We start from the raw sequence: 27,583 nt of genomic DNA, 5'->3' as shown, positions 1-27,583 counted from the left end.
GTCTTTGAAGATAATGAAAATATTGTGGTTAGAAAATAAGTCCTCAAAAGTGACGTTACTTTATGGAGTAATGGAAATAATTTATATCTTGATTGTGATAGGCTGCATGACTTCATACTTCCAATGCCATCTGAATGTGCCTGGCAGACTTTCAACTTCAGGAACCATAACTGATCAAGGGCATTACCTGCTGGGTCCAGAAATTCATCATCCTATTTGAACCAATGCTACATTTCAATGGTCTATTCCCAGACAATGACTGGGAATATTAACGCGGGTCCATTGCGAAAGTTTCTCTGAAGGTCAGTTTTAGCTCAAAGATTCCCAAAATCCTTGCCTGTTGATCTTTCTTTAGACTTCCTAGAATTCAAGGAATAGAACCTTTCTCCTTCTTTTGCGCACTCTGGATCAGGCTTGCATTATGATCAGATAGTTCTCCTAGCCTTTCTTGGCTCTCTCCTCATTTCTACTATGTGTTGCCCCTCCCCCCAAATCCTTGCATGTTTAATCTTATATTGGCATCTGCTTTATGGATAACCTGGACTAACACAATGCATTTGTCAAAACTCAGAACTGCTGGGGTGCCTGGGTGGCTCAGATGGTTGAGCATCTGACTTCAGCTCAGGTCATGATCTTGCAGTTTGCAGTTTTGAGCCCCGCATTGGGCTCTCTGCTGTCCTTGAAAAACCAGCTTCAGATCCTCTGTCCCCCTCTTTCTTTGCCCCCCCCCTTCACTCTGTCTCTCTTAAAATAAACTTAAAAAAAAGAACTCAGAAGTGTATACACAAAAAGGATAAATTTTACTCTATGTAAATTATACCTCAATAAACTCGACTTTAAAAAATGTTAGTTTTAAACATTTATCAACAGCAGGTGAATCATGACTGTTCTTCTCCACTCTACTTCAACCATTTAGAACTGCTGAAATTCCACATCACACAATGACCACATCCACCCAATCTTACAATTTGCTTGCTCAGTTGCTCTCCAAATCCAGATGTCCTGGTCTCAGGGTTAGCTGGAGACACAAATGACATAAGGACTTGTTTATGTAAGCTTACATACATATTTTACTTGTATCATGTATGTTTACAACCAACATACGAGGAAAGGGTGAGAGATCAGGGCATGAGAGAAGAGTGCCTAAACTAGACAGACAAACTGGCCCTAAAGTTTGCTCAACAATTGTTTGCTCAACAATCTGATCTCGGGAACACACCTAGTTCTTTAAGGATTCAAAAGACTGAACTCAATTTGACTGGGTGTTTTTACATTCCAGTTAGCTAACATACAGTATTATCTTAGTTTCAAGCATACAATATAGTGATTCAACACTTGCATATAACACTCTGTGCTCACCACAACATATGCACTCCTTAATCATCACCTATTTAATTCTTTCCCCCACCTACCTCCCCTCTGGTAACCCTCTGTGCTCTATGGTTAAGAGTCTGTTTTCTGGCTCATCTTTTTTTTTCTTTGTTTGCTTTGTTTCTTAAATTCCATATGTGAGTATACTCATATGGCATTTATCTTTGTCTGACTTATTTCACTTAGCATTATACCCTCTAGATCCATTCATGCTGTTGCAAATGGCAAGACTTCATTCTTTTTTACAGCTGAATAATACTCCATTATATATTTCAATTTTAATTAATAAGCAGAATTATATAATATATTATATAATTTATTAATTATAAGCAACTTCAGTTGCTTCCATAATTTGGCTATTGTAAATAATGTTGCAGTAAACATAGGGGTGCATATATCTTTTCAAATTAGTGTTTTCAAGGGATGCCTGGGTGGCTCAGTTGGGTAAGTGTCTGACTCTTGATCTTAGGTCAGGTCTTGATTTCAGGATCATGAGTCCAAGCCCTGCATTGGGCTCTGCACTGGGTGTGGAGCCTACCTCAAAAAATGAAAGAAAAAAAAAAGTGAATAAGTTAGTGGTTTTGAATTCTTTGGGTAAATACTCAGTTCACTAGATTTTTATATGCATAAATGTGTGAGAGACATTTGTCATTTGGAAAACAAAACAAATAACAACAACAAAAACACATTCAACAGCATAGCTATTTCACCCAGAAAAAAAGCCAAAGCTCTTCCTGTATACAAGACACTAAGTGATACTGCTCTTAGCTACCTGTCTGCCTTCATACCCTAAGACTTCTCCCTTGCTAAAATTTCTCCAGTAACAATGGCTTCCTTGCTGTTTCTTTCTTTTTTTTTTTTTTTTTTTTTTAAGTTTTTAAGATGTATTTTGAGAGAGAGAGAGGCAGAGAGAGAGGAAGAGAGAGAAAATCTCAATCAGGCTCTGCACTGTCAGTGCAGAGCCCAATGAGGGGCTCGAACCCACAAACCTCGAGATCATGACCTGAGCAGAAACAAGAGTCAGTCACTTAACTGACTGAACTACCCAGGTGCCCCAATTCTTTGCTGTTTCTTAAATATCCTAAGCATACTCTCACCATAGGAAGGTTTCATGTACTTTTCTTTTTACTTATTTATTCTTATTAGGTAAACTCTACCCCCAAAGTGGGGCTTAAACACATAACCCTGAGAATAAGAGTCATATGCTCTACTGACGAGCCAGCCAGGTGCCCTGCATTTACCTTTTTTTTTTTAACGTTTATTTATTTTTGGGGGGACAGAGAGAGACAGAGCATGAACGGGGGAGGGGCAGAGAGAGAGGGAGACACAGAATCGGAAACAGGCTCCAGGCTCTGAGCCATCAGCCCAGAGCCTGACGCGGGGCTCGAACTCACGGACCGCGAGATCGTGACCTGGCTGAAGTCGGACGCTTAACCGACTGCGCCACCCAGGCGCCCCTTACCTTTTTTTTTTTAAGGTTTATGTATTTATTTTGAGAGAGACAGAGACAGTGAGAGTGGGGGAGGGGCAGAGAGCAAGGGAGAGAGAGAATCCCAGTTTCCAAGCTATCAGCACAGAGCCCAATGTGGGGCTCGAACTCATACAACTGTGAGATCATGACCTGAGCAGAAACCAAGAGTTGGGCGCTTAACTGACTGAGCCACCCAGGCGCCCCTATTTTTCTGTCTAGAATTCTCTTTTACATGGTTCCCTCTCTCCATTCAGGCTCCTACTCAAATGTTACCTTCTTAGGAAAGTTTTCCCTGACCACATTGTCTAGAATAGTACCCCTTCTCCAGTATGTCACTCTATCCTCTTATCCTTCTTTATCCTCTTCGTAACACTTATCATCTCCTGATATATCATATATTTATTCACCTATTTGTTGATTTTCTGCCTCCTCAATCAGAATGTAATCCCACAAGAACAGGTCATTTTTTTGTTCACTGTTATATCAGCACAACCTAAAGTGGCCAATTGTTGGCACTCATTAAGTATTGATTGAATTAAAAAAAAAGTTTTGGTTGAATCAATGAATAAATGAAGCTCACGCTCATGTCTCCTTTCCCTTTCTCAGTTTTTCTCAGTAAAAACAGAAAAAAAGTTAGCAGGAGGACTCTCAGCAAACAGTTGACCTCAGCTACAAACTTACCTGGGGCCTTGAGTACATTGGCATGATCTGAACAAGTTTTCTGGGGCTTTTAAGAATGACTTTCAGAGTCACCTGGGTGGCTGAGTCGGTTGAGCGACGACTCTTGGTTTCCGCTCAGGACATGATTTCGTGAGTTCAAACCCCACATTGTACTTGCTGCTGTCAGCACAGAGCCCGCTTCAGATCTTCTGTCTACCTCTCTCTCTGCCTTTTCCCTGCTTGCGCGCTCTCAAAAATAAATAAATCCTAAAAAAGAAAAAAAAGAGAAGATTGACTTTCACGAATGTAACATATTGTGAGGTTCAACCGTGAAAAGAACTAGATGTTTTGAGTTCTCCCCTCAAAGTAGGCATCCATCTACAATGCCCGGCTCAAAGAGGCAAACTTAGAAAGAAAATGATTTGAGTGAATGGTAAAGAATAAAGAGAAGATAGAAATACCGTATCATGTTGTACACATGAAACTAATATGATGTTATATATCAATTACATCTCAATTAAAAAAAGAGAGAAGCACAGCGAGTGGGTGGGGGTTTGGGGGCAGGGAGGGTTGTCTCAGTCCTTCCTTAACACTGAGGTTTGCTGTATGTGTGGGACGCCACAAGGATGTTGAGTAGGTGAAACGGCACTGTCGAAAGGGCCAGCGCCAACACGCAGGAGCTTGGGCTTGCAGCAGGGCAGTTCGCCAGCGGGGAATCCAGCACCCGCCCTAGGCCAGAGCCTTGTTGTCCCTGGAGCCGCCGCTACTCGCGAGCGGAAAAACACTGCGCACGCGCAGACCCGGCGAGAGGCACCCTCCAGTGGGCCTGGCCTCGCCTCCAGCTCTGCGCTGACCGCACTTCCCAGTCACCTCTGCCTCTTCGGCCCTGCTGTTTCCCCCCGCCCTCTCCGCGCCGGCGCTGGCGCCGGTAGCGACTGCGCGCGCAGAGCCTGAGCAGGCGCCGGCGGGAAGGGGAAGAGGCGGGTAAGAACGGCCTGCGTCCGGGTGCGACCATGACAGGGTTGGGAATGTCCTCTTCGGCTCTCACAGCCCTTGGGACCCCTAAGGAGGGGAGTCTCTGGAACCGGTTCCTCATGCAGCTCAGGCGTGCCTCTGATAGTCGAAATGTTTTCGCCCTCACCTTTCGTTAGGTCTGGTCCGCTCCGCTCCTGCCTCTCCTTTCCCCGCCCCCACCGGGGAATCCTCAGGCCCCTAGCCTGTCCGCTAGCCCCAGACAAGTCTCAGTTGCCTTACCCGCCATTTAGGTAGTGCCCAGTGTTTATCTGCTTGTAGTGTCGCGGTAGCTGTGACTCTCCAGGTTCCCAATTCAAACACACAAAGAGCTTCGTTTTTTTGACGCTTGCTTTTTCTGACACCCTTTGCTGAAGGAGCTTCCCGATGCTCTCAGCAATGAAGTCAAGGCCACCAGACAGGTCTTCTTTACTTCCGAGCATCTCCATCTAATTATCTGCCTTTCATGGTTTGGTTTCTTGAGGTACGTCCTTTACCTCCATATGCAGTTTCCCGGAGTTAATGTGCTTTCCTTTTGGAAGTACGCGTGTGCTGCCGTTTGGAATGAAGTTCTTCACTGGCAGTGGGGTAGTATCAGCAGTTACTAAGAAGCATGGTAATATTAGAATTTCTGCTGTCGGCTACCAGAGTGGATGGATATTCAGTAAACCCTTTTTTTTTTTTTTTTTTTTTTTTTGTAGCAGGGGGCAGCATTTTAGCTCAGTGGCAGTGCTTGATGCCTTGAAGTTGGGGTCAGAGGAAGATACCTTGTAATTAAGCCACTGGGGTCCAAAATCTGCTGACTGGAAGAAATCTAAAGCAAAAAAAAAAAAAAAAAAAAAAAGCCTAACAGCCATGTCATGTTTAATAATATCTGCAGGTCAAATTTCTATGTAGAGACAAATGCACTGTTTGCTTTTATATACCAGCTAAATGTAATATGTTGACATTCTGTAAATGCTGATGTGAAGTTTTAACAGCTGGCTTGGAACCTCTTAATCAAATTTCTGAATTCCTAGATAATAATGATAATCAGCTTAGTTAGTTTTACTTTGATAAATTTGACTGATTGCTATAAACTTAACCACTTTTTTCTAACATCAGCCCACACCTTTCTGTCAGTCTTATTACTAATTCCCTTTGGTGCCTAAATTACAAAACCTTAGTCATCTTAGATTTCCCCTGTGCTTCATCTCCAGATGTCTTATATTACTGAATCTCAGTAGGCTTCTTTATTCAAAAAGTAAGTTGGATTTATCCCTTGATTCTCATTATTGAAGCTGTAAAGCTGTTTTCAAGGACTTTGCTGCCTCTCAGTTCATCCCTTGGAAGGTTCATGTAACAGTTCTGAAACATGATTGTTGTTATGTTTATTCTTGAGCCTATAAAGGCTCATGTCTACATTTCTGCACTTGAGTTTCAAAGCCTTTTTTCTCTATAACCTGCCCTAGTAATTCCTGTGCATGTGATATGGTGGGAAAAGGCCAGGATTTAGAGTAAAAAGACTTAGATTCAAATATTGAGAGTATTGTTATACTTGGGAAACTTTTTCAGTTTCCTTCTCTCTCACTTCAAAAAAAATTTTTTTGATGTTTATTTATTTTTGAGAGAGAGAGAGAGAGAGAGAGAATGTGAGGTGGGGAGAGGCAGAGAGAGAAAGAGGCACAGAATCTGAAGCAGGCTCCATGCTTCGAGCTGTCAGCACAGAGCCCAATGCCAGGCCTGAACTCATGCTGTGAGATCATGGCCTGAGCCAATGTCAGACGCCCAACCAACTAAGCCACCCAGGTGCCCCTTTATCTCTCACTTCAAATAACAGTATCTTATTTTTTTTTTTAATGTTTATTTATTTTTGAGAGAGAGAGAGAGAGAGAGCGTGAGCAGGGGAGGAGCGGAGAGAGAGGGAGACACAGAATCTGAAGCAGGCTCCAGGCTCTCCAGCACAGAGCCTGATGCAGGGCTTGAATTCATGAGTGGTGAGATCATGACCTGAGCTGAAGTCAGATGCCCAACCGACTCAGCCACTCAGGCACCCCTCAAATAAAAGTATCTTTTCTTCTAGACTCTTAATTATTGTGAGAATTACAATTGGCAGGATGTGTGGAATAATTATCATAGTTAAACAAATAAAAACAACCTAAGCTATTGTTATTTCTCATTGTATTCATTCATTTCATAAACAGTTGAAAACCTCATATATGTTAGTTACTGGCGCTACTGCTATGAAAGATAGTCTGTTCCTTTAAGGGACTGTCTTTCAGGGAGCTTTCCGAGAACATATGTATCTATAGGGAGTAGGGTGGTAGTATCTGACAAGGTAAAGTGTGATATAGGCTGTAAAATAGGTAAGCTTAGGGTGAGCACCAAATCCAGAGGAGAGAGGAACAGGGATGGTTCTGCAGGAAATTATGTTTGAACAGAGTCTTGAATTATAGCAAAGATCCAAAAGTAAAAGGTGAGGAAGGATGCCTTGAAAGAGACACTTTTAGAGAACTGCAAATTGTTAGGTTTTGTTGGGGTATTAAGTTCAAATAGGAGTATGGGAAATAGGACTGGACAGGTAGAGGTGAGATTTGAAGGGCTTTGTGTGCTCAGAGAAATGTGTAAATTGAAGGATTATAAGTAAACAGTTGGCCTGATCACTTTTTTTTTTTAATGTTTATTTATTTTTTGAGAGCTACAGCATGAGCAGGGGAGGGGCAGAGAGAGGTAGACAGAGGATCCAAAGAGGACTCGGCGAAGACAGCAGCGAAATCGGTTGCTCAACCAACTGAGGCACTCCCACAATTGGTTTTTGAAGATTTGTTCTGACTAGAGTATGTTCTTCCCTTACTACAGTATACAAAAACTTATGCCTTTGTGCCTTATTTTCTTTACTTCACCCAGAAGGGCTTATTTCCTCTCTTCATATGTTAATCTTTATCGTTCAGGTCCCATTTCTTTCTTTCTTTTTTTTTTTTTTAATGTTTATTTATTTTTGAGAGACAGAGTGTTAGTGGAGGAGGGGCAAAGAGAGAGGGAGACGCAGAATCCGAAGCAGGGTCCAGGCTCTGAGCTGTCAGCACAGAGCCCAATGCAGGTCTTGATCCCACGGACCACGAGATCATGACCTGAGTCAAAGTCGGATACTTACCTGACTGAGCCACCGAGGCACCCCTCTCAGGTCCTATTTCTGCTGTAAAGCATCCTCCAATTATTTTAGGCCCCATTACTTATTCCCTTCTTTGAAACCCTATTAAGAAAGTATCACATAGTTTAGTCCTTATTTGTTTCATATGTGTTTTATGTTCCTAACTAGATTATAAGCTTCTTGAACATGGTCAATGTTTGATATGTGTATGAATAGAAGACATGTTAAGCACAAAAATACGTTGTCTGGTCTCCTATTTTGTTTTTCAGGATAGGACCAGATTATGGGCAACAGTTCTTTTAATTAATCTGTCATCATCATGGCTAATGAGGACTGTCCCAAGGCTGGTGATAGTCCTTTTTCATCGGATAAACATGCCCAACTCATCTTGGCCCAGATCAATAAAATGAGGAATGGAGAGCATTTCTGTGATGTGCAGCTGCAAGTTGGGAAGGAAACTTTTAAAGTTCATCGGCTGGTGTTGGCTGCCAGTAGCCCTTACTTTGCAGCTTTGTTTACTGGAGGAATGAAAGAGTCCTCAAAAGATGTTGTACAGATTCTAGGAATTGAAGCTGGAATCTTTCAAATACTTCTAGATTTCATATATACAGGTATGTCAAGTGAGCCTTTAGCTTTGAGTGAAGAGTGGTGTAATCACTCAGGTATTGCAATGGGAATATAAATAAGTTGATACAATTTATATGGAAAGTAATTTAACAATACGCTATCATCAGTGTTTGAAAGGTTTCTATCTTTTGACCCAGTATTCCTTTTCTAGGAATCATAAGTAATCAATTAGCGCTGCAGGCAAATGTTTACGTACCAGGATGTTTATTGTAGCATTATTTACAATAATATATAATTGAATACAATCTAATTGTCCCTCAGGATATATGATTAAATAAATCATGGCACATGTATATATCATGGAATATTTTAAAAATTTTTCAATTATATTATGGAAGAGTGTTTACAATATATAAAATGAAAAAAAAATTGGGTATAAATACTTCTCTAGTTTTGTAAAGGAAAAAATTATTTGTATTTGCGCACAGGAAAAAGACCAGAGTGTTGATAAGTATTTATCTCTGGATGATGGAATATGGATGATCCTTATTTTCCCCTCTTTTTCTGTTTTTTTTTTTCTGATTTACAATCAGCATGTATATATTTTATTTAAAACTTTTATTTTTAAAATGTTTTTGAAGAGTTTTAATGACGTTAGAAAATGCACACAAAAACTATGAAGTTTAAGTTTTATATGATAGGTAACATAAATATACATGGGAAAAAGATTAAAAAGAAATGCACTAAAGTGTTAATACAGTGTATGTCTGTGGGAAAATGTGTCATTTTCATTTTTATACTTTTATGCCTTAAGGTTTTTTTCTGTGGTGAATATATATTACTTTTATAATTAGAAAACATGTTTGAAAATAAAGACTGTGTTTGGTCATCATGCTTAAAGGACTACTTGATGGGAGATAATTATGTGATCTGATAAAATATTGTTTATTTAACGCGTGGTATTTAAGCCTGGAAAATGACAAAAAGTCATTTCTTTGTGTTCTTCATATTGCTTTTTGGAAGATATCAGAAAATAACTCTTAAATTGGAGATTATAAAAACTATCTTTAAAAAAATTTTTTTTTAATGTTTATTTATTTCTGAGACAGAGAGAGACAGCATGAGTGAGGGAGAGGCAGAGAGAGAGGGAGACACAGAATGTGAAGCAGGCTCCAGGCTCCCAGCTGTCAGCACAGAGCCCAACGCAGGGCTCCAACTCACAGACCGCGAGATCAGGACCTGAGCTGAAGTCGGACGCTCAACCGACTGAGCCACCCAGGAGCCCCTAAAAATTACTATCTTTAATGCAGCCCTGTCTATTGGCTAATGTACAAATTAGCGTTGAAGGATTTTTTTTTTTACCTTTTCTAAATGATTTGTGTGAGCTGAAAACTGTTTCATAAATGCCCCTGCTTCTTTTATTTCCAAAATGTAAATTAACACAGATTAATCTGATGGAATTAGTGAACTACATAAAAACAGAAGCAATACTACAAAGTGTCTATTCTGCCTCTGTTTAAGGGTAGCAACAAGAGATACTTATTGAAAGACAATGTTCCCGGTACTATCATCATATTGTTGGTGATTAGCACTTCCATCAAATAGATAAAAAGTAGTAAAACCCAGGGGCGCCTGGGTGGCTCAGTCGGTTGAACATCTGATTTTGGCTCAGGTCATGATCTCACCACTTGTGGGTTCGAGCCCCGCGTCGGGTTCTGTACTGACAGCTCGGAGTCTGGAGCCTGCTTTGGATTCTGTGTCCCACTCTCTCTCTGCCCCTCCCTCGCTCATGCTCTGTCTCTCTCTCTCTCTCTCTCAAGAATAAATAAAACATTAAAAAAAAAGTAGCAAACCCAGAGAAATAAATAGTACTGAGCATATTTGGGAGAAACAACATTCTAGAATACTGAAATTTAAGGTTAAAATAGTTAAGAATAGCATTTGGCTACTAGTAGAAGATATAAAGTGGCTTAACAAGATAGAAATTTATTTTTCCACAAAAGTGAATTCATAGTAGGCATTCCAAGGATGGTAGGGTGGTTTCATGATGTCATTAGCATCCTATTATTTTCCCAACATTTCTCTCTACCATCTATGGCTTGTAGCTTCTAATCTCGTATCGCTGAACTCCAGCCAGTGGAAGGAGGAAGGGGAAAAGGCAGAAGGGCCTGCTAGCTAAGTCTATGCTCTTTTTAACTTTTTCTGTTAGCCCTACCCAGTAACTGCTGCATATATCCCATTGGCCAAATAGTAAATAACTCATCCCTATCTGTAAGGGAGACTAAGAAATGTAATTTGCAGCAGAGCACAATTACCACCCACAGCAAAATCAAGGTTCTCTTAGTAAAGGATGAAAAGAAAATGGATATTGAGTATTTATTGGACAGGGAACTTTGCAGTCTTTGATATAATTTGTTCTTAAAAAACATGTTCTTTCACTGCAATAGCATTTCCTTTTGGGGGGATGTGGGCACAGCAAAACCTGTTATTCTATTGATCTCTCCTTTGGATTTACCTATACATTCTTCTTTTTTTTTTTTTTTTTTTAATCCTTATTTATTTATTTAAAAAAAATTTTTTTTTTCAACGTTTATTTATTTTTGGGACAGAGAGAGAGACAGAGCATGAACGGGGGAGGGGCAGAGAGAGAGGGAGACACAGAATCGGAAACAGGCTCCAGGCTCTGAGCCATCAGCCCAGAGCCCGACGCGGGGCTCGAACTCAAGGACCACGAGATCGTGACCTGGCTGAAGTCGGACGCTTAACCGACTGCGCCACCCAGGCGCCCCTAATCCTTATTTATTTTTGAGAGAGAGGCAGAGTGTGATCGGGGTGGGGGGGAGAGAGAGGGAGACACAGTATCTGAATATCTGGTGCTCTGAGCTGTCAGCACAGAGCCTGACGCGGGGCTTGAACCCACAAACTGTGAGATCATGATCTGAGCAGAAGTCGGATGCTCAACCGACTGAGCCACCCAGGCGCCCCTATCTATACATTCTTTATTAACCATTCCCAGTTCTAACAGATCTTAACAGATTTTTCTCACATTAGATTTTTATATACTTCACTTAAAATCAAATAACCTGGGTTTGTGATCTAGTTCTGTCACTAATTAGCTATTTGATATAAGGCATTTCCATTTCTTTAGTCAATCATTCATTCTTTCAACAGATATTTATGAATACTTTTTTAAAGGTAAGCTCTATGCCCAATGTGGAGCTTGAACTCACAACCCCCGAGATCAAGAGTTGTATGCTCTACTGACTGAACCAGCCAGGCACTCCACATGAATACTTTTTGTGAGCTAAGCACTTGGGATATGATAGTACACCAGATAGGCAGAGCCTCTGCCTTCACAGAGCTTTATAGATAGTGCAGTTAGGTACTTACAAATTTGAAATCAGCTTGTGAGAACCTCATTTTCCTTAGCTGTTAAGTGGGGATAGCATTTCATAATTCATGTGAAGGTTAAATGAGATAAATTTTAATAAATGTAAAAGTGCTTTTTGTAAGCTATAAAACCTTATTAAGTTATAGGGCATTCTTTGTATTGCTCTTAAGTAACTCTTGGCTTTATCCAGTAACAGTCATTCAGTCTTCATAGATCACAACCCATAATCTTACCTTGTCCAAATTTGTAGTGAATTCTCATTTCGTTCAACTAAGTCTTACCTCCATTTTCTCTGCAGCCACTACCATTTGCTCCCATGGTGGATTCCATTTCTTATACTTTCAGAAATCCCCGTTTGCATTCAACAAGCCATATTCTTCCTCTTACCATAATCTCTTTGGCCATTCATTTATTTAAGACAAATTTTTTGAACACCTGTGGGTGCTAGGCATTGAGAATACAGAAGGGACAAACCTTCCCCCCAACAGACTTTATAAATCTTATTGGGAATACAAACTTTAGATAAATAGTTTAGTGGAGTGAATATCATAAAGGGGATGAAGGGCAAGTATAAGATTGAATTGAGAGTTTATCCTTATCAGGTAGGAGAATTACAGTGTTTTTTTTTTTCCCCTTCTAAATATAATTGACTATTTGGTATTCTCTCAAAGTCACGTATGTAAATATATGAAAGTGAAGCCATCTAGAAAGAGAGTGGTATACATAGTTACTAAATGTTAAGTATTTAAAACTTCTCATATGGTATAGACTCCTGATTATACCTAGTATTAAAAATTAATGTTTGTATGGCACTTTATCATAATTGAAGATGGAGACCCTGCGTTACTCACCTCAGTGCCTTAGTAAATGTTAGATGCATTATGTTAAACAGCCTTATGTTAAAAGCATGGACTTTGATAGCAATCCTTACCCCAATCACTTGATCATGTGACTTGGTGACAAATCATTTAAAGTTTTTGATTCTGTTTTGATAGAAAAAGAAAAAAATAATATCTACTATATGGGGTTGTGGTGACAGTTAAATGAATGTCTAAAACAATTAATGTGTCTATCCATTGTAAGTGTTCCATAAATGTTAATTATCATCATTTAGTTTTCTGCTCTTTCTACAAATCCTTTGTTGCTTTTTTTTTTAATTATTTAAAAAAATTTATTTTTAAGGTTTATTTATTTTTGAGAGAGAGAGAGAGAGATTGAGAGTGAGAAAGAGTGCGAGCAGGGAAGGGGCAGAGAGAGAGGGAGGTACAGAATCCGAAGCAGGCTCCAGGCTCTGAGCTGCTATGAGACATGACCTGAGCTGAAGTCAGATGCTTAACCAACTGAGCCACCCAGGCACCCTGTTGCTTTTTACTTAGCATCTATCAACTCTGCAAACACTAAGCTATCAGTTAATATATTAAATTATATTAAATAAATAATGCTTTTTGACCATAAGTCAAATGTTTGTTTTATTTTTTTGGTTAATTTGTCTCCCTACTTCCCTAGGTATAGTGAACATAGGCGTGAATAATGTCCAGGAGTTGATTGTTGCAGCAGACATGCTACAGTTGACTGAAGTTGTTAATCTTTGCTGTGAATTTCTGAAAGGACAAATTGATCCACTGAACTGCATTGGGATCTTTCAGTTCTCTGAGCAAATTGCCTGCCATGATCTTTTGGAATTCACAGAAAACTACATTCATGTCCATTTCTTGGAGGTTCATAGTGGGGAAGAGTTCCTGGCACTTACAAAAGATCAACTGATCAAAATTTTGCGAAGCGAAGAGCTTAGTATTGAGGATGAATATCAGGTCTTCTTAGCTGCAATGCAATGGATTCTGAAGGATCTGGGAAAAAGAAGAAAATATGTGGTGGAAGTGCTAGAACCAATTCGATTCCCTTTATTACCTCCTCAGAGGCTTTTAAAGTATATTGAAGGTAATTTTTTTGTTGCTTGTCAAATGAGTCAATATCCAGTGGCTTTTTCTGTTGAAATGTGATAATGTTTTCATTTTTCAGTCCAACAGCAGACATTTATTGAATGATTACTATATGCAAGATACAACTTTTGTGTTTTGTGGATAGTGGTATTCAGTATTTGTAGCCATTATTTTAATCAAACCTTTACATACCTTTCTCGAGATTAAATACTAAGGGAGATTAGAGGTATAAATAAAATCAGTGACAGAGCTAAAATACCACTGCTGTTTTTGGTAATACTGATTATATTTCAGTGTAAGATAAATTCAGCAAAACCTGTCATTTGAGGAGAATGCATATGCTAAAAACAAAACCCAAACTCAATAAATCCTGTAAGTCTTCTCTTTATAAAATTAATTTTATATTCACTCCTGGGTAGCTCAGTCAGTTAATTGTCCGACTCTTGATTTTGGTTCAGGTCATGATCCCATGGATTGTGGGATTGAGCCCTGAGTTGGGCTCCCTGTGGAACCTGCTTGGGATTCTGTCTCCCATTCTCTACCCGTCCCCTGCTTATGCTCTCTCTCTCTCTCTAAATAAATAAACATTTAAAAAAATAATAAAAATGAATTTTATATTGATACAGTATCATAGCTTCTAAGTAGCCTTTGAATTATCTTTAGGTATGAAACTTTGAAAATACTTTTCATCATAGTATAAAATAGTTTAAATTGTTATATTAGAAGAATGATAATATGTATTTAAATTATTCATTAATTGGGGCGCCTGGGTGGCGCAGTCGGTTAAGCGTCCGACTTCAGCCAGGTCACGATCTCGCGGCCCGTGAGTTCGAGCCCCGCGTCGGGCTCTGGGCCGATGGCTCAGAGCCTGGAGCCTGTTTCCGATTCTGTGTCTCCCTCTCTCTCTGCCCCTCCCCCGTTCATGCTCTGTCTCTCTCTGTCCCAAAAATAAATAAACGTTGAAAAAAAATTTAAAAAATAAATAAATAAATAAATAAATAAATAATTCATTAATTAAGATTTTATTTTTAAGTACTCTCTACACCCAATGTGGAGCTTGAGCCCACAACCTTAGTATTAAAAGTTACCTGCCCACTGACTGAACCAGCCAGGCACCCCATATTTAAATTTATTTATTTATTTATTTATTTATTTATTTTAATTTTTTTAATTTTTTAATGTTTGTTTATTTTTGAAAGAGTACAAGTGGGGGAGAGGCAGAGAAGGAGACAGAGGATCCAAAGCGGACTTGGCACTGAGAGTGGAGAGCCTAATGTAGGACTCAAACTCAAAAACCGTGACCTGAGCCACCCAGGCATCCTAAATTTATTTTTAAAAACTACCTTAGACCTTCGGAATACAAGCTGGTGCAGCCACTCTGGAAAACAGTGTGGAGGTTCCTCAAAAAACTAAAAATAGAACTACCCTATGACCCAGCAATTGCACTACTAGGCATTTATCCAAGAGATACAGGTGTGCTGTTTTGAAGGGACACATGCCCCCCATGTTTATAGCAGCACTATCAACAATAGCCAAAGTATGGAAAGAGCCCAAATGTCCATCGATGGATGAATGGATAAAGAGGTGGTATGTTTATACAATGGAGTATTACTTGGCAATCAAAAAGAAGGAAATCTTGTCATTTGCAACTACGAGGATAGAACTGGAGGGTATTATCCTAAGTGAAATTAGTCAGTCAGAGAAAGACAAAAATCATATGACTTCACTCCTATGAGGACTTTAAGAGACAAAACAGATGAACATAGGGAAGGGAAACAAAAATAATATAAAAGCAGGGAGGGGGGGGCGCCTGGGTGGCGCAGTCGGTTAAGCGTCCGACTTCAGCCAGGTCACAATCTCGCGGTCCGTGAGTTCGAGCCCCGCGTCGGGCTCTGGGCTGCTGGCTCAGAGCCTGGAGCCTGTTTCCGATTCTGTGTCTCCCTCTCTCTCTGCCCCTCCCCCATTCATGCTCTGTCTCTCTCTGTCCCAAAAATAAAAATAAACGTTGAAAAAAAAAAAAATTAAAAAAAAAAAAAAAAGCAGGGAGGGGGACAAAACAGAAGAGATTCATAAATATGGAGAACAAACTGAGGGTTACTGGAGGGGTTGTGGAAGGGGGGGGATGGGCTAAATAAGTAAGGGACATTAAGGAATCTACTCCTGAAATCATTGTTGCACTATATGCTAACTAATTTGGATGTAAATTAAAAAAAAAAAAGTTAATTCAAAAAAAAAAAAAACCACCTACCTTAGACCTGGTTTTAAGATTTGAAGCTCTTACCCTTGTTGTGCATTGAAACTTTAGGATATGATTGAGTTACAAATGAGCTTCTTTTTTTTTTAATTTCTTTAACATTTATTCATTTTTGAGAGACAGGGAGAGACAGAGCCTGAGCAGGGAAGGGGCAGAGAGAGGGAGACACAGAATCTGAAGCAGGCTCCAGGTTTTGAGCTGTCAGCACAGAGCCTGATGTAGGGCTTGAACTTATGAACTGCAAGATCATGACCTGAGTGCAAGTTGGATGCTCAACTGACTGAGCCACCCAGGCGCCCTGCAAATGAGCTTCTTATGAATTAAATACACCACTAGCATTAAAGGTGTAATTCTGTGAAAAAATTATATTTAATATGGGGGTGCCCGTCTGGCTCAGTCGGTTAGGCCTGTGACTTGATTTCAGCTCAGGTCATAATCTCAAGGCTCATGAATTTGAGCCCTGCATCAGACTCCCCACTGACAGTGCAGAGAACCTGCTTGGGATTCTCTCTCCCTCTCCCTCTCTCTACCCCTCCCCATTTGTGCTCTCTCAAAATAAATAAGTAAACTTAAAAAAAAAAGAAAAAAATTATACTTAATGTGGATTTTTAGTTTTTTTTCTACTCTTAACAGTGTTAACAGAATTTTGTAGGTTTTTCTGAATGTTATCTTTTATTAATACACATATATTACTCAATCAGTTCTCATTATTCACAGTCATTATGCCCTGTAAAGTTGCCACAAACTTTGAATTGGCAAATACTGAAACATTGTTCCTAGGGGAAATACTGGGTAAGTTCTTACTCTGGTCACAATATTTTTGCCAGATGATCAATACATAACCTTGTTTTATGTGTGTGTCTATCAGAAGCACCTTATTTAATTTATATACTTGATTCATTAATGTTGAACTCATGGCCAACAGCACTATAACTCATGCCTGAATGAAACCTATCCAATACATGTATTAATTCCATAAGGTATATCACAGGCTTCCTGCAATTAGGAACACTAGACAGCACTTCAAAAGTAGGCGTGGGGTCATTTTTAACAATGAAGTCAACAAAGCACAAAAATGGGAAAAGCACGGCACTAAAGAGACTGTGAAAAGGACATTTGTTTATAGTATGAGAGCTGAAATAAGAGGCAAAGCATCACCTTGTTCAGTTCTCACCTGGAAACATGCATGTCAGGTGATTCATACTTTTTGGCACTCTGTGGCATATCTGTGAATGACTAGGAAAGCTCTGTGAGTTTTAATTTGGGTTACAAATGCATTTTAGTGAGTACATGTATTCCCAAATAAGGAGTCCACAAATAATGAAGACTGACTGTATTTAAATGCTAAAAAAGAAAAGAGAAATTATCCAGACACATTTCTGTGGAATCATGAGAATTTAGGAATAGGGCAAAAGCTTTCCCCTGCTCTCTCTCTCTCAAATATTTAAAAAAGAGAGGGGGGCGCTTGGGTGGCTCAGTCAGTGAAGCATCCAATCTTGGTTTCAGCTCAGGTCATGATCCCCCAGTTCATGGGTTCAAGCCCTGCATCGGGCTCAACACTGAGAGTGCAGAGCCTGGGTGGGATTCTCTCTTTCTCTCTCTCTCTAGCTCTCTACTTTAAAAAAAAAAAAAAAAAAAGGAAAGAAAGAATGAAGTTCTTTTGGGGCACCTGTGTGGCTCAGTCAGTTAAGTGTCTGACTTCTGCTCAGGTCATGATCTCGTGGTTTGTGAGTTTGAGCCCCGTGTCGGGCTCTTTGCTGACAGCCCAGAGCCTGGGGCCTGACTTGGATTCTGTGTGTCCCTCTCTGTCTGTCCCTCCCCTGCTCTCACTGTCATGCTTTCTCTCAAAAATAAATAAAAACAGGGGCGCCTGGGTGGCTCAGTCAGTTAAGCGTCCAACTTTGGCTCAAGTCGTGATCTCGCGGTCCATGAGTTCGAGCCCCGTGTCGGGCTCTGTGCTGACAGCTCAGAGCCTAGAGCCTGCTTCTGATTCTGTGTCTCCCTTTCTCTCTGACCCTCCCCCCATTCATGCTGTGTCTCTCTCTGTCTCAAAAATAAATAAATGTTAATAAATAAATAAATACATTAAAAAAAGGGGGGGGCTGGACTCTCAACCAACTGAGCCACCCAGGTACCCCAAGCTTTTTTTTTTTTTTAAATAGGGTCTCTATATTTTTTTTAATGTTTACTTATGTATTTTGAGAGAGAGAGAGAGAGAGAGAGACAGTATGCACGTGGGGGAGGGGCAGAGAGAGGGTGAGAGAGAGAATCCCAAGCAGGCTCCGCACTGTCAGTGCAGAGCCTGAGGCAGGGCTTGATCCCACAAACTGTGGGATTATAACCTGAGCCAAAGTGAAGAGTCAGATGCTTAACCAACCAGATGCGTAGCCACCCAGGCACCCCAATAGGATCTATATTCTTAAGTAATTCTATCCTATGAAGCATTTATGGCAAGTCTGTTTCTGTTTTTGGCTAATGTTTTCTTCCAGACTGAATTCTTCAATCTCCTTCTTTTCTTTTTCCTGGGATATATTTTATTTATTTAGTTTTTAATTTTTATTTTATTTTTTAATATAATGTTTATTTCTTTTTGAGAGAGAGTGAGAGAGAGAGAGACAGTACGAGCAGGGTAGGGGCAGAGAGAGAGGGAGACACAGAATCCAAGGCAGGCTCCAGGCTGTGAGCTGTCAGCACAGAGCCTGATGCAGGGCTCCAACTCACAAACCACGAGATCATGACTTGAGCCAAAGTTGGATGCTTAACAGACTGAGCCACCCAGGCACCCCTCCTGGGATATATTTTAATAGTTGAATTGTTATTTCTTGATCTATTGCTCAACATGAGATCTATGCATAACATGAGAAACTTTGTTTAAACCAGTTTAGCTCTGATAATGTAAGAGTTTATTCTCCTTGACACCTTTTTTGCCTACTAATGTAACTACTTTGTTTCTTACATCTAAAATTTGAGGACTGTGTTGTATTTTAGCCACTTCTTTCTAACCAAAGGTATGATGGTGGTAGAAGAACAGAGATCTGCTAAGGCTTAGATATTTGCTTAAGGACCTGGGCTCTGAGCTCTCTCTCAAATCCAATTATTGATCTTGTGTCAGGGCTTACTTAACCCAGGTAAGGATGTGTCTTAGTAGTGTGGACTTTAGCTGGTACTGTGCTCTGTTAGATGGCAAGCTCTGGTGATTCTACATTTACTGATGGCCCTATAAAGGATTTCTTTTTTTTTTTTTTAACATTTTATTATTAATTTTTGAGAGAGAGAGAATGTGAGCCACGGATATGCAGAGAGAGAGGGGGGCATAGCATCCAAAGAGGGCTCTGTGCTGACAGCAGAGAACCCAATGAGGGGCTTGAACTTATGAACTATGAGATCATGACCTGAGCCCAAGTTGGATGCTCAACAGACCAAGCCACCCAGGCGCCCAAAGGATTTCTTTTCTTTTCTTTCTTTTTTTTTTTTTTTTTTAATGTTTTATTATTTATTTTTGAGAGAGACAGACAGAGCACGAATGGGGGAGGGGCATAGAGAGAAGGAGACACAGAATCCAAAGCAGGCTCCAGGCTCTCAGCTGTCAGCACAGAGCCCAGTGCTCAAAAGATCATGACCTGAGGCAAAGTCAGAGGCTTAACCAACTGATCCACCCAGGTGCCCCCCAAAGGATTTCTTTTAATGTTTTTTTCTTTGACTTCTCAGTTCTGCTTTATACCTGCTCATTCTACCTTTCCAAATTATTAGGCATTAGTGAGAATTCTCAAGATTTCCTTGGTTGACCTTGTTTCCTCAATATTGCTTCTAGGCTTCAAGGCTTGGAGATAGTCCCTTGCTGGCATATTTGGTGCCTTTGTGCAAATTAGAAAATAGTGCCCTTTCACAGGGCAAGATCTTAGAGCTTGCCAAGTGGGACACAGGTTGACTTTTATCCCCACTTCACCTCAGCTAAGGATCCTTGTGCAGGAACAATCTACCCAATCATGCTCAAAGTCTTTTTGAGGAGATGGACCTCGTTCCACTAGAATCTTTTGTTTCTTGCTTTGACTATCATTTTTAAAAGTATATGACATAATTTTATATCTTTTTGTTTTTAAGTTGTAAATGTAGGTATTGGGCTATTTTATTTTTCCATTTTGTTGGATAATTGTGATCCTGTTTCACTTTGCCATCTTTGGAAATCCTAATGCATGTGTTTTCAAATTAGATATAATGAAGAGTATTGTTAAAAACAATCTGATTTAGGGAAAGTATATTCTTTAGTAATAATGAGAAAAATAAAATTTGTATTGTAGGAAACAAGCACCATTGCTTGATGATGAGTTTTTATTTTTTGGTATTTGTATTTTATCTTTATAAGAACACGTTTTTTGAATATTATTTAAAAGTTGATTGAAACATTATCTTGTTAAACTTGCTTTAGGAGTGTCTGATTTCAATCTTCGTGTTGCATTGCAAACACTTTTGAAAGAGTACTGTGAGGTGTGCAAATCTTCCAAAGAGAACAAATTTTGTAATTTTCTGCAGACATCTAAGGTTCGACCTCGGAAGAAAGCAAGAAAGTACCTGTACGCAGTAGGTGAGAACCTTTAAAAAGGTGATACAAATAATCTCTTGTTAGGATTAAAATCTTTCAATATTTTGTTATTTTACACATCAGAATATGCAGGTGTATCAAATAGGCATATTTAATTTCACACATAGACTACAGATTAAGAAATTGTGTAGTATAGTGGATACACCTAAGAATAAATAGCTGCTCATTTGACGTCTGTTATTCTGTGATCTCAATTGTTGGGTTCTTGGATTGCTCAATTATTGTCAAATAACTAACTTAAGAAATACTACTTTAAAGTTAAAAATGTGAATTCTAGTGAAAAATAAGGAAAATTTCAAAATTTTTGACTCTTCATGGTATTTTAGATGATTAGGGATTATAGGAATCAGTGGTCTCTAAAGTGTGAGTATACAGGATAATTCACAGTATCAGATGAACATATTAAAACCTCTTTTTTATTTTAAAAAGCATTAAACCTTATTAATATGTGACATATAGAGACAGATTGTCCAGATTTATATACATAATATTTTATATTCACTTTGTAATATGATTTATAATTTGTATGTAATTAGATGTATAATATCATATATGCTATAATATATAAATACATAATTTTTGAATGCATGCTAAAGATTTTTTACTGATGGGATGTGTAGTTAAACAAGGGTTTCAACTCACTTTTTTTTTTTTTTAATTTTTTTAATGTTTATTTATTTTTGAGACAGAGAGAGACAGAGCATGAATGGGGGAGTGTCAGAGAGAGAGGGAGACACAGAATCCGAAGCAGGCTCCAGGCTCTGAGCACAGGCTCTGAGCCTCAGCTCAGAGCCCGACGCCTGAGCCGAAGTCGTACGCTCAACCGACTGAGCCATCCAGGCGTCCCTCAACTCACTTTTTTTTAAGTGTATTTATTTTGAGAGAGAGAGAGAAAGCAGGGCAGAGAAAGAGGGAGAGAGAGAATCCCAAGCAGGTTCCACACTGTCCGTGTGCGGAGCCTGATGTGGGGCTCAGACTCATGAACTGTGAGATCATGACCTGAACCAAAATCAAGAGTCAGTTGTTTGACTGAGCCACCCAGGCACCACTCAACTCACTATTTTTAATTGAGAAAAATGTTAATAGAAGTCATGATGAAAATTCCTAACTAGACAGATAACCAGCTCCTTTTATGTTTTATCTGACATTCTGTTAGAACCAAAACCAGGTGGTAGAACACCGTAGTTGATTTCATTGCATTTAAGCCATAATCTTTCAGGACTTGGTGCATTTAAGAATAAAATATGTAGGGGCGCCTGGGTGGCGTGGTCGGTTAAGCGTCCGACTTCAGCCAGGTCACAATCTCGCGGTCCGTGAGTTCGAGCCCCACGTTGGCTCTGGGCTGATGGCTCAGAGCCTGGAGCCTGTTTCCGATTCTGTGTCTCCCTCTCTCTCTGCCCCTCCCCTGTTCATGCTCTGTCTCTCTCTGTCCCCAAAAAAATAAATAAACGTTGAAAAAAAAAATATTAAAAAAAAAAAAAGAATAAAATATGTATATATGGCAGGCTTTAAAGCACTTATTCCTTGCTATGAAATAGTTAATTACTTAATGTCTGTCATTTGCATATTTAAATAAAGGATTTGCTGTGTATCTCCTTTCCTTTGTTCAGGTGGATATACTCGGTTGCAGGGGGGTCGTTGGAGTGATAGCAGAGCCCTCAGCTGTGTAGAACGTTTTGACACCTTTAGCCAGTACTGGACCACTGTGTCTTCACTTCATCAGGCTCGATGTGGGCTGGGAGTAGCAGTTCTGGGAGGGATGGTTTACGCTATTGGAGGTAATAATGAAAATGTCTTCTTTCTGTTATTAGTCTCTAGCCATAATTTGGCTGTATATATGCCTTATGTATATTGCTAGGTACTATGGGGTATACATAGATATGATTGTGTTCCATAAATATTTAATGAATAAATGAATGGAAGAAAGAAAAAGGAAACACAAGATATTGAATGTTTCAGACCAGAGGGATACTGTGATTTATCACGAGGCAGAATATTTAGTTTGGTTTTAATGAAAAGTTGTTTATAAAATGTGGCACCAGGGGCGCCTAGGTGGCTCTGTCGGTTAAGCGGCCGACTTTGGCTCAGGTCATGATCTCACGGTCTGTGAGTTCGAGCCCCGCGGCGGGCTCTGTGCTGACAGCTCAGAGCCTGGAGCCTGTTTCAGATTCTGTGTCTCCCTCTCTCTCTCTGCCCTTCCCCTGTTCATGCTCTGTCTCTCTCTGTCTCAAAAATAAATAAATGTTAAAAAAAAAATTTTTTTTTAAATAAAAAATAAATAAAATAAAATGTGGCACCAAAATTTAGGTCAGTGTTTGTGATAAAAATTGTTTTAATTTTGAAATTTAATTTCAGGGGCGCCTGGGTGGCGCAGTCGGTTAAGCGTCCGACTTCAGCCGGGTCACGATCTCGCGGTCCGTGAGTTCGAGCCCCGCGACAGGCTCTGGGCTGATGGCTCAGAGCCTGGAGCCTGTTTCTGATTCTGTGTCTCCCTCTCTCTCTGCCCCTCCCCGTTCATGCTCTGTCTCTCTCTGTCCCAAAAATAAATAAACGTTGAAAAAAAAAAATTTTTTTTTTTAAATTTAATTTCATATATTGGAAGCTGCATTACAAATCTTTTTTTTTTAGATTGGTCTTTTTAAATTTCTATTTATTTATTTATTTATAAAACATTTATTTATTTTTGAGAGAGAGAGGGTGGGGGTAGTAGAGGACAGAGAGAGAGAGAATTGCAAGCAGGATATACGCTTTCAGCAGAGAACCCGAAGTGGGGCTTGAACCCACGAACCGTGAGATCATGACCTGAGCTGACACCAAGAGCTGGATGCTTAACTGACTGAACCACCCAGGTGTCCCTCAAGTTTTTAGTGAAATACCAGTTAGTTAACATACAGTGTAATATTAGTTTCTGGTATAGGATTTATTGATTTAATCCTTACATACCACACTTAGTGCCCATCACAACAAATGCCCTCCTTAATACCCATCATCCATTTAAACCATCCCCCCACCCACCTCCCATTTGGTAACCATCAGTTTGTTCTCTATAGTTAATACAAATAATTTTTAATTAACCAAGTTACCTGGAAGTGGGATTTATAAAAACTAAGTCATCTGGACATTGGGATATATGTCTTGATTGAAATCACTGTGTTTTCTAAAACTATTATTATGAATTATAAAATGATTAATAAAATTAAATAAAACAGGTTTCGGGGTGCCTGGATGGCTCAGTCAGTTAAGTGTCCAACTCTTGATTTCAGCTCTGGTAATGATCTCACAATTTGTGAGATCGAGTCCTGCTTCAGGCTCTGCACTGACAGCACAGAGCCTGCTTGTGATTCTCTCTCTCCCTCTTTCTCTGCCTCTCCCCTGCTCTCACTCTCCAAATAAATATATAAACATTTTTTTAAAAAAGGCAAATGTTTCCCATCAGAGGAGGAATCTAAAGAGAAATAAATGCTAACACTTTTAGATCAATATTTACTTCTGGCTAATTTGTCTTTATAGCAACAAGCCTAGGTAGGTCATCTCCAATCCTTAGAGCTAGTCTTTATGCTTTATTTCTACAGATTAGGCTAAAACACAAAAAGTTGTATGTTGAAAATTTTGTTATTTTTAACTATGATACTGTCAAGTTAAAATGAGAGAGATACAGGGTGAGTCTGGGTGGCTCAGTTGGTTAAGTGTCCAGCTTCAGGTCATGATCTCACAGTTTGTGAGTTCAATCCCCACATCTGACTCTGTGCTGATGGTGCAGAGCCTGCTTAGGATTTTCTTTCTCCCTCTCTCTCTCTCTCTCTCTCTCTCTCTCTGCTCCTTCCCCCCCCCCCCATGTACGCGCACGCTCTCTCTCTCAAAATAAATAAGTAAACTTTTAAAAAAGTTTAAAAAATAAAAATAAATAAAATGAGAGAGATGTAGAGAATATTTGATTTTTTACTTGTCTTTTGGAGGGAACACAATTGTCCCTTAAAAACAGTTCATTAAATCAATAAATGCCATGGTGGATCCAAAAATCCCAACAAAGAAATAAAAGTGTTTTTTTTTTATTTTTTTTTCAACATTTATTTATTTTTGGGACAGAGAGAGACAGAGCATGAACGGGGGAGGGGCAGAGAGAGAGGGAGACACAGAATCGGAAACAGGCTCCAGGCTCTGAGCCATCAGCCCAGAGCCTGACGCGGGGCTCGAACTCACGGACTGCGAGATCGTGACCTGGCTGAAGTTGGACGCTTAACCGACTGCGCCACTCAGGCGCCCCAACAAAGAAATAAAAGTTTTAAGCAGTAGCTTTCCGTCAGCATAAAGACCATTATTACATGTAATCTTTGACTAGAACTCTAACAGCTCTTTTTATATACATTTTGGTGATTGTGGATAGTTTCATTGCATGAACTCTTCTGTTTAACCGAGGGTCACAGTGTCCTAGGTGACACTTGCATATATTTGTGTCCCTTCTTGTGATTCCACAGAAATACTTATGGGTACCTTTCAAAAATGCTGTGACTTCACTAATTTATTTTTTACTTATTTATTTATTTGTTTATTATTTTTTTAAGTAGGTTCCATACCCAATGTGGGGCTTGAACTCACGACTCTGAGATCAAGGGCCGCATGTTCTACCAACTTGAGTCAGCCAGGTGTCCCAACTTGGCCTACTATTATTAATGCTAACAACATTGCTGGGGCACCTGGATGGCTCAGTTTGTTAAGCAACCAACTTTGGCTCAGGTCACGATCTCCCAGTCGGTAAGTTCAAGCCCTGCTTGGGGCTCTGTGCTGATAGCTCAGAGCCTGGAGCCTGCTTCAGATTCTGTGTCTCCCTCTGTCTTTGCCCCTCCCCTACTCATACTCTGTCTCTCTCTCTCAAAAATAAACATTAAAAAATTTTTTTAATACTATCAACATTGTCATTCTAAGATATTTTGTAATATATAATTTTTTTAAGTTTTTATTTACTCACTTATTTTGAGAGAGACAGAGTCCAAGCGAGCAGGGAGGGGCAGAGAGAGAGGGAAACAATCCCAAGAAGGCTCCGCACTGTCCGTGCAGAGCCCTGATGTGGGACTCAACCTAATGAAATCATGAGATTATGACCTGAGCTGAAATCAAGAATTGGACATTTAACCCACTGAGCCACCCAAGCGCCCCCGTAATATGTAATTTTAAAGTAATGTTTATCATTAAAGCACTTCAGGTTTGTGGAAGAAAATTTGGCTGAAATTGAAGCATATGAAAAAATAAAAATCACACATACTCTAATCATGCCACTCAGATAATCAGAATATTTGGTTTATTCTAGATATGTACATATCTGGCTTAATATTCTAAATATTATTTGTAAAAATTAAGATATAATTTACATACCATAAAATCCACCATTTGAAGTATACAGTTCAGTGATTTTTAGCATATTCACAAAGTTGTGCAACCATTATCACTGTCTGATTCCAAATATTTTTATCACCACAAAAAGCTGTTCTTATTATTTAGAAAGATTTTTATATCAGTGCAGAGAATTATTTACGAGCCATGTTCCCAGACTCCAGTCAAGGGTCAATCTGGCAAGCAGGACTTTCTAAGGATGGGCAGTCTCAGGCCTGCTGTGCTGATTCTTTTCTGCACAGTAGTTTTGTAGCATTCAGGATTCTAGGCCCTCCTAAAGTTATATGTGCTGCAAATACCTTTTGCTACTCTACTCCTTTATCTTTCACTCTCCTTATGGTAGCTTTTTTTCTTTATGATATCTTTTGATAAACAGATGGTTTTCATTTTAATGTAGCCAACTCCAACTCTATTATTTTTCCCCCTTTATGGTTAATGTTTCTTGTATTTTTTATTTTTAAATGTTTATTTTTTGAGAGAGGGAGGAGGTGCAGAGAAAGAGGGAGACAGAGGATCTGAAGCGGCCTCCATGCTGACAGCAGAGAGCCCACGGCGGGGCTTAAATTCATGAACTGTGAGATCATGACCTGAGCCGAAGTTGAGTTAACCAGCTGAGCCACCCAGACACCTCTCTTGTATCTTTGTAGAGAAATCCTCCCTTACTCCAAAGTCATAAGGTTATATATACCTTTATTGTTTCTTAAATTTTTAGTTATGTCATTTACATGTATATCTGTAATCCACCTGGAATTGAGTTTTTATAGACAGTATGAGTAGGCAACCAGTTTCATTTTTTCCCTTGTATATATAATCAATTATTCCAGCATAAAAGGCTTTTGTTTCCCCACTGCTGTGCAGTGCAAACTCTTTCACATATCAAGTAATTATACATGTGTGTATCTGTTTCTAGAATTTCGTTTCTGTTCTGTTTGGACTTTCTGTGTATCCCTATCTTAATTATTATAGCTCTATTTTGAGTCTTATAAGTTTATCTGACAGGACAGTTTCTCTCATTATTCTCGTGTGGGAGTGCTTGGCTATTCTAGGCCCTTTGTACTTCCATATAAATTTTAGTATCAGTTCCTCAAATCTGTTTGTTTGTTTTTTTGTCAATTCTGTTTTTAAAAATAATGTATGATTCCACTTATATGAGGTACTTAGAGTAGTCAAAATAATAAAAGATGGAAAGTATAATGGTGTGCCTGGGGCTAGGGAAGTGGAGAATGGGGAGTTGTTTTTCTTTTTTTTTAATGTTTATTTATTTTTGAGAGAGAGAGAGAGAGCATGAGTGGGGGAGGGTCAAAGGGAGAGGGGGACACAGAATCCCAGGCAGGCTCCAGGCTTCAAACTATCAGCAGAGAGCCTGATGTGGGGCTTGAACCCACAGACCTTGCAATCATGACCTGGGCCTAAGTCAGCCACTAAGCCTACTGAGCGACCCAAGCGCCCCAGGGAGTTATTGTTTAAATCAGGATAGTGTTTCAGTTTTACAAGATGTAAAGAGTTATAGGGATGGATGGTGGTGATGGCTGCACAAAAATGTGAATGTGTTTCACATCACTGAACTCTACACTTAAAAATGGTTAAGATGGTAAATTTTATGTTACTTGTATTTTAGCACAATAAAAAAGAAAGCGTGTTTCAAACTGGGATCACATTAAATCTACAAATCAGTTTGGGGATAATCATCTTTACGTTGACTCTTCTAATTCATGAATGTGATATCTCTTCATTTACTTAGGTATTCCTTAATTTAAAATTTTATCTAGGGGCACCTAGTGCAGTTGGTTGAGCATTGGA

General features: G+C 39.4%; 1 protein-coding gene across 7 annotated transcripts in view; it reads left to right on the top strand.

Annotated features, from left to right (window-relative positions):
- Positions 1-4,354: 4,354 nt before the first annotated feature.
- The window catches only part of LOC123597800 (intracisternal A particle-promoted polypeptide), a 44,800-nt gene continuing 21,571 nt past the window's right edge, over positions 4,355-27,583 (top strand). Inside the window, exons 1-5 of one of the 7 annotated variants that reach the window (XM_045477160.1) lie at positions 4,355-4,486; positions 7,913-8,254; positions 13,108-13,539; positions 20,222-20,377; positions 22,006-22,173. In XM_045477160.1, the coding sequence (XP_045333116.1) occupies positions 7,963-8,254; positions 13,108-13,539; positions 20,222-20,377; positions 22,006-22,173 (1,048 nt within the window). In that variant the 5' untranslated portion in view covers positions 4,355-4,486; positions 7,913-7,962. Of the gene's footprint in view, positions 4,998-7,912; positions 8,255-13,107; positions 13,540-20,221; positions 20,378-22,005; positions 22,174-27,583 lie in introns of all 7 variants that reach the window. The other 6 variants (XM_045477159.1, XM_045477161.1, XM_045477164.1 and 3 more) reach the window with 6 other exon arrangements.

The sequence above is a fragment of the Leopardus geoffroyi genome, chromosome C1, assembly GCF_018350155.1.
Source record: "Leopardus geoffroyi isolate Oge1 chromosome C1, O.geoffroyi_Oge1_pat1.0, whole genome shotgun sequence".
Classification (NCBI taxonomy): domain Eukaryota; kingdom Metazoa; phylum Chordata; class Mammalia; order Carnivora; family Felidae; genus Leopardus; species Leopardus geoffroyi.
This window is presented reverse-complemented; position numbering and strand designations above follow the sequence as displayed.